Genomic DNA, 13,897 nt, shown 5'->3' with positions numbered 1-13,897 from the left:
GGGGCATGATGAAGCGGAGATATATTGTCAGAAGTTTCGGAAATGGTCGGTGCTTACTCAGTGGAATGAGTGCGCCCTGGCTGCAAACTTCAGAAATGGTCTTTCTGAGGCCATTAAGGATATTATGGTGGGGTTCCCTGCGCCTACAGGTCTGAATGAGTCTATGGCTATGGCCATTCAGATTGATCGGCGTTTACGGGAGCGCAAACCCGTGCACCACTTGGCGGTGTCTTCTGAACAGGCACCTGAGACTATGCAGTGTGATAGAATTCAGTCCAGAAGTGAACGGCAAAATTATAGGCGGAAAAATGGATTGTGTTTCTATTGTGGTGATTCAGCTCATGTTATATCAGCATGCTCTAAACGCACTAAAAGGGTTGATAAATCTTTTGCCATTGGTACTCTGCAGCCTAAGTTCATTTTGTCTGTGACTCTGATTTTTTCACTGTCTTCCATTTCCGTTGATGCCTATGTGGATTCGGGCGCTGCCCTGAGTCTTATGGATTGGTCATTTGCTAAACGCTGCGGTTTTAGTCTGGAGCCTCTGGAAGTTCCTATTCCTCTGAAGGGAATTGATTCTACACCATTGGCTATGAATAAACCGCAGTACTGGACACAAGTGACCATGCGCATGACTCCCGTTCATCAGGAGGTGATTCGCTTCCTTGTACTGTATAATTTACATGATGTACTAGTGCTTGGTCTGCCATGGTTACAAACTCATAATCCAGTCCTGGATTGGAAAACAATGTCTGTGTTAAGCTGGGGATGTCAGGGGGTTCATGATGATGCACCTCCGATTTCAATCGCTTCATCTACTCCTTCTGAGATCCCTGCGTTTTTGTCTGACTATAGGGATGTTTTTGAGGAGCCTAAGCTCAATTCGCTCCCTCCTCATAGGGATTGTGACTGTGCTATAGAATTGATTCCTGGCAGTAAGTTCCCTAAGGGTCGTTTATTTAATCTGTCACTGCCAGAGCATACTGCTATGCGGAATTATATTAAGGAGTCCTTGGAAAAGGGACATATTCGTCCATCTTCGTCCCCTCTGGGAGCAGGTTTTTTTTTTGTGGCAAAAAAAGATGGTTCCCTGAGGCCTTGTATAGATTATCGCCTTCTGAATAAGATTACAGTCAAGTATCAGTATCCATTGCCATTATTGACTGATTTGTTTGCTCGCATTAAGGGGGCTAGGTGGTTCACTAAGATAGATCTTCGCGGTGCGTATAATCTGGTGCGGATAAAACAGGGTGATGAGTGGAAAACCGCATTTAATACGCCTGAGGGCCATTTTGAGTATTTGGTAATGCCTTTTGGACTCTCCAATGCTCCGTCAGTCTTTCAGTCCTTTATGCACAATATTTTCCGTGAATATCTGGATAAGTTTATGATTGTGTATTTGGATGATATTTTGGTGTTTTCTGATGACTGGGAGTCTCATGTTCTACAGGTCAGGAAGGTGTTTCAGGTTCTGCGGGCCAATTCTCTGTTTGTGAAGGGCTCAAAGTGTCTCTTCGGAGTCCAGAAGATTTCTTTTTTGGGGTACATTTTTTCTCCTTCTACTATTGAGATGGATCCCGTCAAGGTTCAGGCGATTTGTGACTGGACACAACCTACATCTGTTAAGAGCCTTCAGAAGTTCTTGGGGTTTGCTAATTTTTATCGTCGGTTCATTGCTAATTTTTCCAGTATTGTCAAACCATTGACTGATTTGACTAAAAAGGGTGCTGATGTTGCTGATTGGTCTCCTGCGGCCGTGGAGGCCTTTCAGGAACTTAAGCGCCGGTTTTCTTCTGCTCCTGTGTTGTGTCAACCAGATGTTTCACTTCCTTTTCAGGTTGAGGTTGATGCTTCCGAGATTGGAGCGGGGGCGGTTTTGTCACAGAGAAGTTCTAATGGCTCGGTGATGAAGCCATGTGCATTCTTCTCTAGAAAATTCTCGCCCGCCGAGCGCAATTATGATGTGGGTAATCGGGAGCTTTTGGCCATGAAGTGGGCATTTGAGGAGTGGCGTCATTGGCTTGAGGGTGCTAAACATCGTGTGGTGGTCTTGACTGATCACAAGAATCTCATTTACCTTGAGTCTGCCAGGCGTTTGAATCCTAGACAGGCTCGTTGGTCGTTGTTTTTTTCTCGTTTCAATTTCGTGGTTTCATACCTGCCAGGTTCAAAGAATGTGAAGGCAGATGCTCTTTCCAGGAGTTTTGTGCCTGACTCTCCTGGAGACTCTGGGCCTACTGGTATCCTTAGGGATGGGGTAATATTGTCCGCCGTATCCCCAGACTTGCGATGTGCATTGCAGGAGTTTCAGGTGGATAAACCGGATCGTTGTCCACCAGAAAGACTGTTTGTTCCGGATGATTGGACCAGTAGAGTCATCTCCGAGGTCCATTCTTCTGTGTTGGCTGGTCATCCTGGAATATTTGGTACTAGAGACTTGGTGGCCAGGTCTTTTTGGTGGCCTTCCTTGTCTAGGGATGTGCGTACCTTTGTGCAGTCTTGTGAAGTGTGTGCTCGAGCTAAGCCTTGCTGTTCTCGGGCCAGTGGGTTGTTGTTATCCTTGCCCATCCCGAAGAGGCCTTGGACGCACATTTCCATGGATTTTATTTCTGATCTCCCGGTTTCACAGAAAATGTCCGTTATCTGGGTTGTGTGTGACCGCTTTTCTAAGATGGTTCATTTGGTGCCCTTGCCTAAGTTGCCTTCCTCCTCTGAGTTGGTCCCTTTATTTTTTCAGAACGTGGTTCGTTTGCATGGGATTCCGGAGAATATCGTTTCTGACAGGGGATCCCAGTTTGTGTCTAGATTTTGGCGGACGTTTTGTGCCAAGATGGGCATTGATTTGTCTTTCTCGTCTGCATTCCATCCTCAGACGAATGGCCAGACGGAGCGAACTAATCAGACCTTGGAAACTTATTTGAGGTGTTTTGTTTCTGCTGATCAAGATGACTGGGTTGCTTTTTTGCCACTGGCCGAATTTGCTCTTAATAATCGGGCTAGTTCGGCCATGTTGGTCTCTCCTTTTTTTTGTAATTCGGGGTTTCATCCTCGTTTTTCCTCTGGTCAGGTGGAGCCTTCGGATTGTCCTGGAGTGGACGTGGTGGTGGACAGGCTACATCAGATTTGGAATCAGGTGGTGGACAATTTGAAGTTATCTCAGGAGAAGACTCAGCAGTTTGCTAATCGCCGTCGCCGCGTGGGTCCCCGACTTCTTGTTGGGGATTTGGTGTGGTTGTCTTCTCGTTTTGTCCCTATGAAGGTCTCTTCTCCTAAGTTCAAGCCTCGGTTCATCGGTCCTTATAGGATCTCGGAGATTCTTAACCCTGTGTCTTTTCGTTTGGATCTCCCAGCATCGTTTGCTATTCATAATGTGTTCCATCGGTCGTTGTTGCGGAGGTATGAGGTGCCCGTTGTTCCTTCGGTTGAGCCTCCTGCTCCGGTGCTGGTGGAGGGAGAATTGGAGTATGTTGTTGAGAAGATCTTGGATTCTCGTGTTTCCAGACGCAAACTCCAGTATTTGGTTAAGTGGAAGGGTTATGGTCAGGAGGATAATTCCTGGGTGGTCGCCTCCGATGTTCATGCGACTGATTTGGTCCGCGCCTTCCATAGAGCTCACCCTGATCGCCCTGGGGGTTCTCGTGAGGGTTCGGTGACCCCTCCTCAAGGGGGGGTACTGTTGTGGATTCTGTTTGTGGGCTCCCTCTGGTGGTTACTGCTGGTACTGGGTGACTTTGGTGGGTTGCGGCCTTTGGTTTCCACCTGTCCATCAGTGGCTGGGTGTTTCCTATTTTACCTGGCCTTTCTGTCATTTCCCTTGCCGGCTATCAATGTATTCAGATGTGCTCTGTTTGGTTCCTGCCTACCTGCTCCCAGATCTTTCAGGATAAGCTAAGTGCTGATTTTCAGTTGTTTGGTTTTTTGTCCAGCTTGCTTATTATGTCTCTATGCTAGCTGGTAGCTCTAGTGGACTGAGGTTCTCCCCATGTGCCATGAGTTGGCACATGGGTTCTTGTAATCTCAGGATGGTTTTTTTGATTAGGGTTTTTTGCTGACCGCTCAGTCCCCTTTTGTATCGTTCTGCTTTCTAGTTTACAGCGGGCCTCAATTTGCTAAAACTATATATATCATCTCTATGTGTGTGCCTTCCTCTCATTTCACCGTCAATACATGTGGGGGGCAACTATACCTTTTGGGGTTCATTCCTCTGGAGGCAAGTGAGGTCTTTATTTTCTCTGCAGTACTAGTTAGCTCTTAGGCTGGTGCGTGGCGTCTAGAACCAACGTAGGCACGCTCCCTGGCTATCTCTAGTTGCGTTTGTCAGGCGTAGGGCAGCGGTCAGCCCAGGTTCCATCACCCTAGAGCTCGTCCGTAATATATTTGTACTTTGCTTGTCCTGTGCTATCCCTAGCCATTGGGATTCATGACAGATCTCGCTCTGTGCTCTGGGGATCTCTCTCTGTGCTCTGGCGATCTCTCTCTCTGTATGCCCTCTGGGGATCTCCCTCTGTGTGCTCTGGCGATCTCTCTCTGTGTGTGCTTTGGCGATCCCTCTCTGTGCTCTGGGGATCTCTGTGTGCTCTGGGGATCTCTGTGTGCTCTGGGGATCTCTGTGTGCTCTGGCAATCTCTCCCTGTGTGCTTTAGGGATCTCTCTCTGTGTGCTTTAAGGATCTCTCTCTGTGTGCTCTGGGGATCTCTCTCTGTGTGCTCTGGCGATCTCTCTCTGTGTGCTCTAAGGATCTCTGCTCTGGGGATCTCTCTCTGTATGCCCTCTGGGGATCTCTCTCTCTGTGTGCCCTCTGGCAATTTCTCTCTGTGTGTGCTCTGGCAATATCTCTCTGTGTGCGCTCTGGGGATCTCTCTCTGTGCTCTGGGGATCTCTGTGTGCTCTGACGATCTCTCTCTGTATGCCCTCTGGTGATCTCTCTCTGTGTGCTCTGGGGATCTCTCTGTGTGCTCTGGCGATCTCTCTGTGTGCTCTGGCGATCTCTCTGTGTGCTCTGGGGATCTCTCTGTGTGCTCTGGGGATCTCTCTGTGTGCTCTGGCGATCTCTCTCTCTGTGCTCTGGCGATCTCTCTGTGTGCTCTGGGGATCTCTCTGTGTGCTCTGGGGATCTCTCTGTGTGCTCTGGGGATCTCTCTGTGTGCTCTGGGGATCTCGCTCTGTTCTCTGGGGATCTCGCTCTGTGCTCTGGGGATCTCGCTCTGTGCTCTGGGGATCTCGCTCTGTGCTCTGGGGATCTCGCTCTGTGCTCTGGGGATCTCTCTCTGTGCTCTGGGGATCTCTCTCTCTGTATGCCCTCTGGGGATCTCTCTCTGTATGCCCTCTGGGGATCTCCCTCTGTGTGCTCTGGCGATCTCTCTCTGTGTGTGCTTTGGCGATCCCTCTCTGTGCTCTGGGGATCTCTGTGTGCTCTGGGGATCTCTGTGTGCTCTGGGGATCTCTGTGTGCTCTGGGGATCTGTGTGCTCTGGGGATCTCTGTGTGCTCTGGCAATCTCTCTCTGTGTGCTTTAGGGATCTCTCTCTGTGTGCTTTAGGGATCTCTCTCTGTGTGCTCTGGGGATCTCTCTCTGTGTGCTCTAAGGATCTCTGCTCTGGGGATCTCTCTCTGTATGCCCTCTGGGGATCTCTCTCTCTGTGTGCCCTCTGGCGATCTCTCTGTGTGTGCTCTGGCAATATCTCTCTGTGTGCGCTCTGGGGATCTCTCTCTGTGCTCTGGGGTTCTCTGTGTGCTCTGACGATCTCTCTCTGTATGCCCTCTGGTGATCTCTCTCTGTGTGCTCTGGGGATATCTCTCTGTGTGCTCTGGGGATCGCTCTCTGTGTGCTCTGGCAATCTCTCTGTGTGCTCTGGGGATCTCTCTGTGTGCTCTGGCAATCTCTCTGTGTGCTCTGGGGATCGCTCTCTGTGTGCTCTGGGGATCTCTCTCTGTGTGCTCTGGCGATCTCTCTCTGTGTGCTCTGGGGATCTCTCTCTGTGTGCTCTGGCGATCTCTCTCTGTGTGCTCTGGGGATCTCTCTCTGTGTGCTCTGGCGATCGCTCTCTGTGTGCTCTGGCGATCTCTGTGTGCTCTGGCGATCTCTCTCTGTGCTCTGGCGATCTCTCTCTGTGTGCTCTGGCGATCTCTCTCTGTGTGCTCTGGCGATCTCTCTCTGTGTGCTCTGGCGATCTCTCTGTGTGCTCTGGGGATCTCTCTCTGTGTGCTCTGGGGATCTTTCTCTATGTGCTCTGGGGATCTCTCTCTGTGTGCGCTCTGGCGATCTCTCTGTGTGCTCTGGCGATCTCTCTGTGTGCTCTGGCTATCTCTCTGTGTGCTCTGGGGATCTCTCTGTGTGCTCTGGGGATCTCTCTGTGTGCTCTGGGGATCTCTCTGTGTGCTCTGGGGATCTCGCTCTGTGCTTTGGGGATCTCGCTCTGTGCTCTGGGGATCTCTCTCTGTGCTCTGGCGATCTCTCTCTCTGTATGCCCTCTGGGGATCTCTCTCTGTATGCCCTCTGGGGATCTCCCTCTGTGTGCTTTGGCGATCCCTCTCTGTGCTCTGGGGATCTCTGTGTGCTCTTGGGATCTCTGTGTGCTCTGGGGATCTCTGTGTGCTCTGGGGATTTCTGTGTGCTCTGGCAATCTCTCTCTGTGTGCTTTAGGGATCTCTCTGTGTGCTTTAGGGATCTCTCTCTGTGTGCTCTGGGGATCTCTCTCTGTGTGCTCTGGCGATCTCTCTCTGTGTGCTCTAAGGATCTCTGCTCTGGGGATCTCTCTCTGTATGCCCTCTGGGGATCTCTCTCTCTGTGTGCCCTCTGGCGATCTCTCTGTGTGTGCTCTGGCAATATCTCTCTGTGTGCACTCTGGTGATCTCTCTCTGTGTGCTCTGGGGATCTCTCTGTGTGCTCTGGGGATCTCTCTGTGTGCTCTGGCGATCTCTCTGTGTGCTCTGGCGATCTCTCTGTGTGCTCTGGCGATCTCTGTGTGCTCTGGCGATCTCTGTGTGCTCTGGCGATCTCTGTGTGCTCTGGCGATCTCTCTCTGTGTGCTCTGGCGATCTCTCTGTGCTCTGGCGATCTCTCTCTGTGTGCTCTGGCGATCTCTCTCTGTGTGCTCTGGCAATCTCTCTCTGTGTGCGCTCTGGCGATCTCTGTGTGCTCTGGCGATCTCTCTGTGTGCTCTGGCGATCTCTCTGTGTGCTCTGGGGATCTCTCTGTGTGCTCTGGGGATCTCTCTGTGTGCTCTGGGGATCTCTCTGTGTGCTCTGGGGATCTCGCTCTGTGCTCTGGGGATCTCGCTCTGTGCTCTGGGGATCTCGCTCTGTGCTCTGGGGATCTCGCTCTGTGCTCTGGGGATCTCGCTCTGTGCTCTGGGGATCTCTCTCTGTGCTCTGGCGATCTCTCTCTCTGTATGCCCTCTGGGGATCTCCCTCTGTGTGCTCTGGCGATCTCTCTCTGTGTGTGCTTTGGCGATCCCTCTCTGTGCTCTGGGGATCTCTGTGTGCTCTGGGGATCTCTGTGTGCTCTGGGGATCTCTGTGTGCTCTGGCAATCTCTCTCTGTGTGCTTTAGGGATCTCTCTCTGTGTGCTTTAGGGATCTCTCTCTGTGTGCTCTGGGGATCTCTCTCTGTGTGCTCTGGCGATCTCTCTCTGTGTGCTCTGGGGATCTCTCTCTGTGTGCTCTGGCGATCTCTCTCTGTGTGCTCTAAGGATCTCTGCTCTGGGGATCTCTCTCTGTATGCCCTCTGGGGATCTCTCTCTCTGTGTGCCCTCTGGCAATTTCTCTCTGTGTGTGCTCTGGCAATATCTCTCTGTGTGCGCTCTGGGGATCTCTCTCTGTGCTCTGGGGATCTCTGTGTGCTCTGACGATCTCTCTCTGTATGCCCTCTGGTGATCTCTCTCTGTGTGCTCTGGGGATCTCTCTGTGTGCGCTCTGGGGATCTCTCTGTGTGCTCTCGCGATCTCTCTGTGTGCTCTGGCGATCTCTCTGTGTGCTCTGGGGATCTCTCTGTGTGCTCTGGGGATCTCTCTGTGTGCTCTGGCGATCTCTCTGTGTGCTCTGGCGATCTCTCTCTCTGTGCTCTGGGGATCTCTCTGTGTGCTCTGGGGATCTCTCTGTGTGCTCTGGGGATCTCTCTGTGTGCTCTGGGGATCTCTCTGTGTGCTCTGGGGATCTCGCTCTGTGCTCTGGGGATCTCGCTCTGTGCTCTGGGGATCTCGCTCTGTGCTCTGGGGATCTCGCTCTGTGCTCTGGGGATCTCGCTCTGTGCTCTGGGGATCTCTCTCTGTGCTCTGGGGATCTCTCTCTCTGTATGCCCTCTGGGGATCTCTCTCTGTATGCCCTCTGGGGATCTCCCTCTGTGTGCTCTGGCGATCTCTCTCTGTGTGTGCTTTGGCGATCCCTCTCTGTGCTCTGGGGATCTCTGTGTGCTCTGGGGATCTCTGTGTGCTCTGGGGATCTCTGTGTGCTCTGGGGATCTGTGTGCTCTGGGGATCTCTGTGTGCTCTGGCAATCTCTCTGTGTGCTTTAGGGATCTCTCTCTGTGTGCTTTAGGGATCTCTCTCTGTGTGCTCTGGGGATCTCTCTCTGTGTGCTCTAAGGATCTCTGCTCTGGGGATCTCTCTCTGTATGCCCTCTGGGGATCTCTCTCTCTGTGTGCCCTCTGGCGATCTCTCTGTGTGTGCTCTGGCAATATCTCTCTGTGTGCGCTCTGGGGATCTCTCTCTGTGCTCTGGGGTTCTCTGTGTGCTCTGACGATCTCTCTCTGTATGCCCTCTGGTGATCTCTCTCTGTGTACTCTGGGGATCTCTCTCTCTGTGCTCTGGGGATATCTCTCTGTGTGCTCTGGGGATATCTCTCTGTGTGCTCTGGGGATCGCTCTCTGTGTGCTCTGGGGATATCTCTCTGTGTGCTCTGGGGATCTCTCTGTGTGCTCTGGCAATCTCTCTGTGTGCTCTGGGGATCGCTCTCTGTGTGCTCTGGGGATCTCTCTCTGTGTGCTCTGGCGATCTCTCTCTGTGTGCTCTGGGGATCTCTCTCTGTGTGCTCTGGCGATCTCTCTCTGTGTGCTCTGGGGATCTCTCTCTGTGTGCTCTGGCGATCTCTCTCTGTGTGCTCTGGGGATCTCTCTCTGTGTGCTCTGGCGATCTCTCTCTGTGTGCTCTGGGGATCTCTCTCTGTGTGCTCTGGCGATCGCTCTCTGTGTGCTCTGGCGATCGCTCTCTGTGTGCTCTGGCGATCTCTCTCTGTGTGCTCTGGGGATCGCTTTCTGTGTGCTCTAAGGATCTCTGTGCTCTGGCGATCTCTCTGTGCGCTCTGGCGATCTCTCTGTGTGCTCTGGGGATCTCTCTGTGTGCTCTGGCAATCTCTTTATGCTTTCTGGGGATCTCTCTCTGTGTGCTCTGGGGATCGCTCTCTGTGTGCTCTGGGGATCGCTCTCTGTGTGCTCTAAGGATCTCTGTGCTCTGGCGATCTCTCTGTGCGCTCTGGCGATCTCTGTGTGCTCTGGGGATCTCTCTGTGTGTTCTGGCAATCTCTTTATGCTTTCTGGGGATCTCTCTCTGTGTGCTCTGGGGATCGCTCTCTGTGTGCTCTGGGGATCACTCTCTGTGTGCTCTGGGGATCTCTCTCTGTGTGTTCTGGGGATCTCTCTCTGTGTGCTCTGGCAATCTCTTTATGCTTTCTGGGGATCGCTCTCTGTGTGCTCTGGGGATCTCTCTCTGTGTGCTCTGGCAATCTCTCTCTGTGCTCTGGCAATCTCTCTGTGTGCTCTGGGGATCTCTCTGTGTGCTCTGGGGATCTCTCTGTGTGCTCTGGGGATCTCTCTGTGTGCTCTGGCAATCTCTTTATGCTTTCTGGGGATCGCTCTCTGTGTGCTCTGGGGATCGCTCTCTGTGTGCTCTGGCGATCTCTCTGTGCGCTCTGGCAATCTCTTTATGCCCTCTGGGGATCGCTCTCTGTGTGCTCTGGCGATCTCTCTGTGCGCTCTGGCAATCTCTTTATGCCCTCTGGGGATCTCTCTCTGTGTGCTCTGGCGATCTCTCTGTTCCATTCTCTTGCAGGAGAACGAGGACCTGCGGTGTAAGGTTCAGCACCTGGAGACGACGCTGCAGGAGAAGGTGGAGCAGCTAGTCTACGCTAAAGGTCACGTGGACAGTCTGCAGTGGCGCAAAGAAGAGGAAGCGCGCCATCTGCAGGAGAAGGTGGAGAGACTGAGGCTGTCATTAGAGGATGAGAAGAAGAGACCTCCAGACGTACAGGTGACTGCTGTAAATGTGGAGGTTGGGTGCTCCTACAGGCAGGAGGAGGAGTACACAAGGAGCAGAGGGTGGAAGGAGGACGCACAGGGGCAGGAGGTCGAGTACATTCAAGGGGTGAAGAAAACATGGGTAAGGGGGTGGATGAATTACAGACAGGTGGGCAGGCGATGGAGTGAATGCAGGGGGTAGAGTGCATGCACCGGGTGGTTTACACACGAGGTGGAGTACACGGGGTGGAGTTAATGGAGTGGAGTGCATACAGGGGTAGTTTTCGCACGGGGTGGGGTACACGTAGGCGTAGAGTGCACACGGGAGGTGGTTTACCCACGGGGTGGAGTGCACACAGGTGGTGGCGTGCACACGGGGGTCACGGGGTGGTGTACAGCAGGTGCTCGGGGGGCACTACACTTGACATACAGTTGTATAAGATCTGGAGGTGTGGGTAGAGTACTTGGTGTCACAGGTGGGTTCTTGGTTCCATGGTTGATGCGAGTGATGATGTTCTCAGTGACGAGGAGCCCTGTGCTGTCTAGCCTCCATTGTCGGAGTAGCTGGCCTCACCCTATGGGGCAGCATATTTCACAGTGTTTGTTTCACCCCCACAGTACGTCACACAGACGGTGGAGTCCCCGACGCTCCTGCGCAGCTTAGAGAAGGCAGAAGAGAAAATCCAAACTCTGCAGCAGCAAGTGACCGGCCACAGCGAGACATGTCTGCAGCTGGAGAGGCAGCTCCAGAGATCCAAGGACCTAACCACCACACTGCAGACCAAGGTATGACTACGAGACTGGGGAACCCTGAAGGTCTCACACAGAGAGGAGCTTCTCAGGGCGGTGGACCCGTACCCCACCCCCAGTATGTTCCACCGCGTACATCCCTGTCATAGATGTAATTACAAAATCTATAGCTCCAACACATAAGTATCATAGTGCTTATTAAAGCAACGCTAGCACTCTTATAACCTCTACATGACCCTTATGAAGATGGGACCCCTGCTGTGAACGGGTAATTAAAGTGGATTACATTGTATGCAGATCAGGCACAGGTGATAGAGGAATTTTGGAGACAACAGATTTATGGCCGGTGGAGATAACCTTATCACCATTGGCCTCCCTGTGTCCAGAAAGGCAATCAGACTGCGTGAGTTCAGGGTGCAGTATGAATATTGGGGGGTTTTGTGAACGGCATAGATACGACAGATACGAGAGGCATATTTTTGGCATTTGGCAAAAGTAATGAATTGTCTTACATCACTGGATGGTTGCAACAGCAACTCCAAATTAATATCAGTTAGATGACAATATGTCATAGAAAAATTCTAATGCATAAGACATCTGTGGATGCCACCCTCCCATAGAACATCATGGGACAAGAGCTTGCACTCCAAAATATTTGAAATAGACTTATTGGACATATGGAGCTGAGGGAACATTAAGTATAGTTAGGAAGTGAGAAAAACTAATTAAGAATAGAAGAGCTAACCATTAAAACACCTTTTGAAGCTGGAACTCCCTGCAGTGTACAGATAATGAAACAGGTATTTTCTGTGAAAATGACAACCAGGCTGAAATTTTGTTTAACATAGAAAGAGAACTGCTCCTCCCCCCAAGATGAGCTTCTTTTCATCAAAGCATCTTTTGTAGACACTCCAGCTCTGGGGTCTACGTAGATAGGAGTATTGGGGTTTGTATCAATTCAATACTTATGCAATATAGATTTTCAGCATCGTAGTGAAGGAACGAACAGATATTGTAGGGCCTGTCATGAATCCCAATGGCTAGGGATAGCACAGGACAAGCAAAGTACAAATATATTACGGACGAGCTCTAGGGTGATGGAACCTGGGCTGACCGCTGCCCTACGCCTGACAAACGCAACTAGAGATAGCCAGGGAGCGTGCCTACGTTGGTTCTAGACGCCACGCACCAGCCTAAGAGCTAACTAGCACTACAGAGAAAATAAAGACCTCACTTGCCTCCAGCGGAATGAACCCCAAAAGATATAGTTGCCCCCCACATGTATTGACGGTGAAATGAGAGGAAGGCACACACATAGAGATGATATATATAGTTTTAGCAAATTGAGGCCCGCTGTAAACTAGAAAGCAGAACGATACAAAAGGGGACTGAGCGGTCAGCAAAAAACCCTAATCAAAAAAACCATCCTGAGATTACAAGAACCCATGTGTCAACTCATGGCACATGGGGAGAACCTCAGTCCACTAGAGCTACCAGCTAGCATAGAGACATAATAAGCAAGCTGGACAAAAAAACCAAACAACTGAAAATCAGCACTTAGCTTATCCTGAAAGATCTGGGAGCAGGTAGGCAGGAACCAAACAGAGCACATCTGAATACATTGATAGCCGGCAAGGGAAATGACAGAAAGGCCAGGTAAAATAGGAAACACCCAGCCACTGATGGACAGGTGGAAACCAAAGGCCGCAACCCACCAAAGTCACCCAGTACCAGCAGTAACCACCAGAGGGAGCCCACAAACAGAATCCACAACAGTACCCCCCCCTTGAGGAGGGGTCACCGAACCCTCACGAGAACCCCCAGGGCGATCAGGGTGAGCTCTATGGAAGGCGCGGACCAAATCAGTCGCATGAACATCGGAGGCGACCACCCAGGAATTATCCTCCTGACCATAACCCTTCCACTTAACCAAATACTGGAGTTTGCGTCTGGAAACACGAGAATCCAAGATCTTCTCAACAACATACTCCAATTCTCCCTCCACCAGCACCGGAGCAGGAGGCTCAACCGAAGGAACAACGGGCACCTCATACCTCCGCAACAACGACCGATGGAACACATTATGAATAGCAAACGATGCTGGGAGATCCAAACGAAAAGATACAGGGTTAAGAATCTCCGAGATCCTGTAAGGACCGATGAAACGAGGCTTGAACTTAGGAGAAGAGACCTTCATAGGGACAAAACGAGAAGACAACCACACCAAATCCCCAACAAGAAGTCGGGGACCCACGCGGCGACGGCGATTAGCAAACTGCTGAGTCTTCTCCTGAGATAACTTCAAATTGTCCACCACCTGATTCCAAATCTGATGCAGCCTGTCCACCACCACGTCCACTCCAGGACAATCCGAAGGCTCCACCTGACCAGAGGAAAAACGAGGATGAAACCCCGAATTACAAAAAAAAGGAGAGACCAACGTGGCCGAACTAGCCCGATTATTAAGAGCAAATTCGGCCAGTGGCAAAAAAGCAACCCAGTCATCTTGATCAGCAGAAACAAAACACCTCAAATAAGTTTCCAAGGTCTGATTAGTTCGCTCCGTCTGGCCATTCGTCTGAGGATGGAATGCAGACGAGAAAGACAAATCAATGCCCATCTTGGCACAAAACGTCCGCCAAAATCTAGACACAAACTGGGATCCCCTGTCAGAAACGATATTCTCCGGAATCCCATGCAAACGAACCACGTTCTGAAAAAATAAAGGGACCAACTCAGAGGAGGAAGGCAACTTAGGCAAGGGCACCAAATGAACCATCTTAGAAAAGCGGTCACACACAACCCAGATAACGGACATTTTCTGTGAAACCGGAAGATCAGAAATAAAATCCATGGAAATGTGCGTCCAAGGCCTCTTCGGGATGGGCAAGGATAACAACAACCCACTGGCCCGAGAACAG

At 51.1% G+C, this 13,897-nt stretch overlaps 1 protein-coding gene across 11 annotated transcripts in view; it reads left to right on the top strand.

The window, feature by feature from the left end:
• The window catches only part of LOC143783165 (kinesin-like protein KIFC3), a 314,549-nt gene that overhangs the window by 179,322 nt on the left and 121,330 nt on the right, over positions 1 to 13,897 (top strand). For all 11 annotated transcript variants that reach the window (XR_013217103.1, XR_013217101.1, XR_013217102.1 and 8 more), the window contains exons 8-9: positions 10,042 to 10,239; positions 10,845 to 11,012. Coding sequence is in view for 4 of the 11 variants with exons in the window: in XM_077271524.1 (XP_077127639.1) it covers positions 10,042 to 10,239; positions 10,845 to 11,012 (366 nt within the window). In the remaining 7 variants the exon portion in view is untranslated. The remainder of the gene's footprint in view (positions 1 to 10,041; positions 10,240 to 10,844; positions 11,013 to 13,897) is intronic.

Source organism: Ranitomeya variabilis, chromosome 6, assembly GCF_051348905.1.
Source record: "Ranitomeya variabilis isolate aRanVar5 chromosome 6, aRanVar5.hap1, whole genome shotgun sequence".
In the NCBI taxonomy this organism is placed as follows: Eukaryota; Metazoa; Chordata; class Amphibia; order Anura; family Dendrobatidae; genus Ranitomeya; species Ranitomeya variabilis.
This window is presented reverse-complemented; position numbering and strand designations above follow the sequence as displayed.